The sequence below is a fragment of the Erythranthe guttata genome, chromosome 7 (assembly GCF_056151865.1).
Source record: "Erythranthe guttata isolate IM_541 chromosome 7, IM_541, whole genome shotgun sequence".
Classification (NCBI taxonomy): domain Eukaryota; kingdom Viridiplantae; phylum Streptophyta; class Magnoliopsida; order Lamiales; family Phrymaceae; genus Erythranthe; species Erythranthe guttata.
Window position 1 is genome coordinate 4,759,446 of NC_142539.1, and position 6,000 is coordinate 4,765,445.

The window sequence follows — 6,000 nt, forward strand, 5'->3', positions numbered from 1 at the left end:
TTTAACATCCATAAATTTACTTATGAAGGGGTATGTTGTGGATTCCACAGACAATAACAAGCCACACAAAATGAAAATCAAACCAAGAAAGAAACCCACAGATACCACTGTGCTGACTTAACCGACTCCGTTGCAGATTATATGACTACAGTTACCACAGATCTAAAACTGAAAGCAATAAAACAGATAAAGAACACGATATTTAAGGTGGTTCGACCTTTATCACCACAGGCCTACATCCACTGTGCAGAGAGAACAAAAATCCACTAGAATAAGAAGGTTACAGATTACAAGATAGTGATAACACTCAAGCTCTCAACAGCTATTTCACCTAAGTTGTATTGACACTCCCCTGTGTATACCTCACTGTTTCTCTCTTGTTTCCGAACCCCGAATCTCACAAACCCTGTAATGATTTCTTTCTTGTTTTCCTTCTAGCTTCTTCTTTTGTTCTTGAGAGTTTCCTCTCTTTCCAGCCCCTCAAGCCTTATCCCCTTGATTAGCCTTAGCCTCCAAGCCTCTCCACCAAGTGTTTTATATATGCAGTAAACCCTAGCATAAAGCAAACTTGGTCCCCAAGTAAACCACTGAGAGCTCGACAGGTGTCCACTACAGTCAGAGTCGTCCTCACGGATTCTGTCGTCTAGTGTAACAGCTCCTTACACTTTCCAGCTCATCCTTTGACTTTACTTTTACTGATGCACCAGATAAAGTATCCACTTGGCATGTACACGTGGATATGAGTCACAGAATAACAGGGTATTTTCGTAAAATAAAACATAGTTGAGGAGGTTGATTGTAATTACACAAACAAAAGAAATTTTTTCGTAATTTGACAATAACTCAGAGGTGGTCGTAATTTGCCTTTATAACTTAGATGAAAAAGTAACCAAACATTGTCAATATTTTTAACAAGAACCCCTTCATCTTTTGATATTGATGCAATAAAAATATTTTTCTGCAAAAGAAACAAGAAAGCATGATTATTAAACCAAAAGAAAAAAAAAAAAAAAAATAGCTGGACAGACCACATTCTTAATTAAATGCACAGCACGTGCTCACTCTTCAACTTGACCACCTGTCTTCTTCTTTTACTCTCCTCTACTACAATTTTTTTAGTGGGGCTACTAGCCTACTACTACAGCTACCCCATCCCGGCACCCAAGAAAGAGAGACCTACACTTTCTCTGCCATCTGTCTCCGGTTGTGTTTCTTGCCGAGATTGTTTGCATTTTACCGAAAGGGTTTCTTTTCCAAAAGATTTACTTATGGCTGTAAGTTCTCTTTTCTTTGATTTTCTTGATCTATCTTTATTTACCTTTTATTGCTCAGTTTATGTAATTTGCTCTGTCGCAATTTTTGTTGTTTCGGGCTGCTGTTTCTGTTGTGTTCATGAATTTCGTTGTTGGATCTTGTCGTAATTCAAAATTAAGCTGTAATGGGATATATATATTTTAGGTGGTTCTTTGCCTTTGCATAGTGATTGCTGGATCTTGGATCTTGATTGTCAGCATTTTCTGTTTGTTTATAAATGTGGAGTCTTGTATTACTACTTGCTAGAGAAGTGTGGTTCAGCCAATTCTTGATTGAGGTAATATTGTCTTGGGTAAATTAGGGCCAGGACTCCTAATGTCAAATTACGAAAAAACCTATTGTGTTTTGCTGTGTCAACTATGAATCTTCTTACGTGCCCACCCTTACGATGTCAAATTTAGTGGAATCTTCTAGATCATGTGAAATATTTTCCAGTGTGTACCCGTTTGACCTCATTCGAGCTTCACATTTTCAAACAAAATGATCATTACATTTGTCTCTTAGCTTGTAAATATCATATTGTGGGGCATCAGACACTGTATTTTTGCACAAAATGAGTTAAACTAGAGAACATTTCACGGAATTTAGAGGATTATGTTGAATTTGATACCATAAGGGGGGACGTGTAATAAGATTCATAGTTGATGGATGATTATAGTTGAGGGGTGGTTGTAATAACCCAAACAGGAGGCGTTTTTTTGTAAGTTGACCTTACCTCAGGGGTGGCAGTCACTTACCCTATTTTCTTTTTATATTTCATTTGTTGGGAGTGAACACACATTATTGATAGATGCAAAAAAGTTGCGAAGAGTTTTTAGAATCGATGGTTAGTAGTCATAATCAGCCTGTGATTTAAATGATAAACGGATTAAGTCATGCATAAATGAATGGCAATTTGTTGAACAACGGGAGTTTTTAGTTCTTCTTTCATTTGAAATATGGTTTGTGAAGAGCCGAATAAATTCGATCTTGAATAAATCCAACCATCCTTATTTGACATATAGTTCAAGTTTTTTCTTTTTGAATTAGTTTTTTCTAATTTTGAGGAACGTCCTTGGTTTGAAAAGTTTGACTTATCGTAGCATAAAATTTTCATCTTTTATGTTCTGTAAAACTTGGAGTTGCTTTTGTCAAAGGAGATCATCGTACATTACCTCGTTGTTTTTAACTCGACTTTCAACAAGTATTAGAATACAAGCACATAGCTTGTATTGCAAAAAACGTACGAATTTTAAGGAGCCCACCTCTACTCTAATACTACTTTATCTTCTACATTGATTCAAAATTATTGGTTGGTATGTGATTGACCTTTCTTGACTCTAATCAATTAGTCTGAATCTTGATGAACTGAATCGAGTTATCGTTAATTTTTTTGGATTTCGTGATGATGATCAAATTATTCCTTATTGCGTATGGTGTAAAATTTGGCTTCCCGCACTTGAATTACCATAGACAGTGCACTAGATAATTGCCCAAAAAAAACAAAAAATAAGTTACGATAGATGATTTTTTTTTTTTTATTATTTCTTCCTTTTATTTCGTAGGAACGCGCGCAAGTACCTAAATTTGGCAATTGGGAAAGTGAAGAAGAAGTTCCCTACACAATGTACTTCGATAATGCGAGAAAGGGAAAGAAGAGCGGTCAGATTTATCAAACCGATTCTCAAGATAATATCGAAAAATCATCCGAATCAAAAACACGAAATCACGAGCGACACTCTAGCCGAGAAGAAGAAGAGAGTGAAGCAATAAAAGGTACTCACAAAAGACAAAATCACGGAAATGAAGACAAATCGGAACGGAGGGTTCCGGAAGCTCTTAGGAAGAGGCACGAGCGTGGACCGAGCAGAGAAGAAGGCGAGATGAGGAGAGCTATTATGGATTCTCCATTGAGGAATAGTAGTTCCAACTCGCCACGTCATCGCCTAGGTGGCGAAACCCCGAAGAGGGTTGCCGCTAGGCAGGGTTTGGGGCCCGATCAGTCGCCACATCATCCGAATTCGAGGGTCGGTGGGAAAAATAATAATAATGGGATTTCTTGTCCTTCTTGGGAAAGGAAAGGTGCATCCGAAGGAAGTAGCCATCATGGCCTTGCACCTTTGACACCTGGCAGATCGCGATTGAGATCTGTTACACGAGGCGATGACTCGGTAATGCTCTCTCTCTCTCTCCATCTCTCTCTCTCTCTCTCTCTCTCTCTCTCTCTCTCTCTCTCTCTCTCTCTCTCTCTCTCTCTCTCTCTCTCTCTCTATATATATATATATATATATATATATATATATATATATATATATATATATATATATATATATATGTATGTATGTATGTATGTATGTATATACACCTCATAATCCCACTTTTGTTTTTAGTACCCCTATGTTATATCGAATTGCTAAAAAGGTCCTGTGTTATTAATATTCTCAAAAACCCCCCTATAATGCATTTTTTAGCACATAACCCCCTAAATGATGAGTTTTCAGGTGTAGTTTGCTAAACAAATTGCATTATTGGGGGATGTTTGCTAATATTAATAGTATGAGGACCTTTTAAACAATTAGAGTAAACGCAACAGGGGTGCTGAATGCAATAATTATAGGAGGCAGTATCTTGATCTATTAGATAATTATGTGTTACACTCCTGTAGTTCAACTATAGTCCTCGAGTACAAGATTTTGATATTGATGCATAATAATCCTAATTTGGCTAATCTCTGTCTTGACATCAGAACGAGGCCTTAGCTGATAATTCAATTTAAGCATGTCACAATGTTATTTCCAATGTCCCCTATTAAAAAAAATGATTTTATTGGACACGTGTCAGCCTGATAGGAGCCCTGCAGTTCCAAAATTCGGTGATTGGGACGAAACGGACCCCGCATCGGCAGAAGGGTACACACAGGTATTCAACAGAGTGAGAGAAGAGAAACATAGTGAAACTGGAAAAGTACCGATCATGCCTACTGAAACATCTTACTCCAATTCTCAGAAGCAATACCGAAACGATAATTCAAAGGTAATTATAATATTTAATTTTCTTGTAACATTTTATTTTAGACAATTTGCACCAAGTTATGTTGATTTCTTAAGATGGTAAATTTTATTTTATTTTTTTCGTTATTTGTTTTAGGGATGCTCTTGTTTTCCGTGGTCGAAAAGGTGACGGATAATCACGGCGTATGTAGTCCGGGAGGGCGGTGTATATCGGCATATTCTTGAAGCTTATTTTTTGTATAGAGATTGAGGTAAAGTAATAACATTCGTTGGTTGCTTATGAGGCACAAAATAATATTTTTGTTGCACGAGATTAATTTTTTTCTTGGTCCGGTATTTTTTTTGAATTTGCATAATCTCCGTATTCAGTTACTCCTTGAATGTGTACAAAACGTGTTTCTTTTTCTTTTTCGAACATGATGCTTTTGGTTATTGCAACTTTTTATTCATTGTTCACTACATTACCTGTTTATTGAGTAAATAGAGAAAATGAGAAGGATTGTTAAGAATAATATAAATACGAGAAGGGTGTCGAAAAATACGCTCCAAAATTTTCATATGCACTTGATCCGTGTTCGAAGGGTACATGAAGTATTCGGAGCGTAGTATTTATGGTCGCTATTATACAAAACATGTGGTATGCTAATATTATGTTTTGTGTATTACATTTCTTCTTTAGGTTGATGATTTAATATTTCCTTGCAAGTTAAACTCTTCACTGTCCAGATTCTTATACTTTTTTTACGTTAGAGTATACGATCGGATAATCTTGGATGATATTAAATTTCAACTTGATTGTGAACATTTCGAGTTTTGAGCGTAATTATACTAAGCAATTAATAACTAATATGCAAGGTAAGGTAGAGACAAGATAACATTGTTCTTTGGAACTGAATTTCCTTCCTAATTTAGGATTTTATGTATATTGTAAAACTGAAAAGCATGCCAAAATGTCAATATATTTCATAATGTATAAAGTATAAACACACCTTTACAATGTACTATATATGATACTGCGCGACCTCGTTTGGTTGGGGTTGTTAGCCACTATTAACTAAAGTATAGGACTTTGTTTTGATGCTTGGGATTCCCAATAACTTGTCGGGTCTAAGTGCGAACATTATGTTATCATGACTTATTTTACAGCTTTTCTGTAAGACGTCGTGAGGCCCGATAAAATAATTTGATTTTCATTAGATTAATTAATCTTATTATGGCAAAATGAAGCCCGAAAAGATCCTTCAAAATGTTATTCACAGTGAATGTGATTGGATATGACATGAAATATTTGAGTGAACTTTTGAATCTCAACCCACACACCGAATGAAAGGTTCTGAGTTCGAATCCCATAGCCACCCGTTTCAAATATTTCAAGTGTAAAGCTTTAAATGTAATTTGTATGTCCTTGATGGGGGGCATATTGAAGATATTAATATTGATGATATATATCTCTAAGAGCTTACACTTTTGGTGGAAGTGATCATTCAACATTGAGTATTATATCAAGGCCAATCAAGTTAATCAAACATGCTGCGCTATATATATATATATATATATATGGAATTAAATTCCCAGCGGATGCTCCGTATATTTAAGAAAAGCGGATGCCACATATTGCATGACACGTGGCATATTTTATTTTTAAACTTATATAATTATGTTTTAAACTTATATAATTATTATTCCCCTAACCGTG

The 6,000-nt window shown here is 35.7% G+C and overlaps 1 protein-coding gene across 1 annotated transcript; it reads left to right on the top strand.

The window, feature by feature from the left end:
- The first annotated feature begins 1,049 nt into the window (after positions 1 to 1,049).
- Positions 1,050 to 4,763, top strand: LOC105964665 (RPM1-interacting protein 4). The gene is made up of 4 exons (XM_012989167.2): positions 1,050 to 1,274; positions 2,859 to 3,464; positions 4,135 to 4,326; positions 4,441 to 4,763. Exons 1-4 carry the CDS (start codon positions 1,269 to 1,271, stop codon positions 4,471 to 4,473), a joined length of 837 nt encoding a protein of 278 aa, XP_012844621.2. The 5' UTR covers positions 1,050 to 1,268; the 3' UTR covers positions 4,474 to 4,763.
- Positions 4,764 to 6,000: the final 1,237 nt, after the last annotated feature.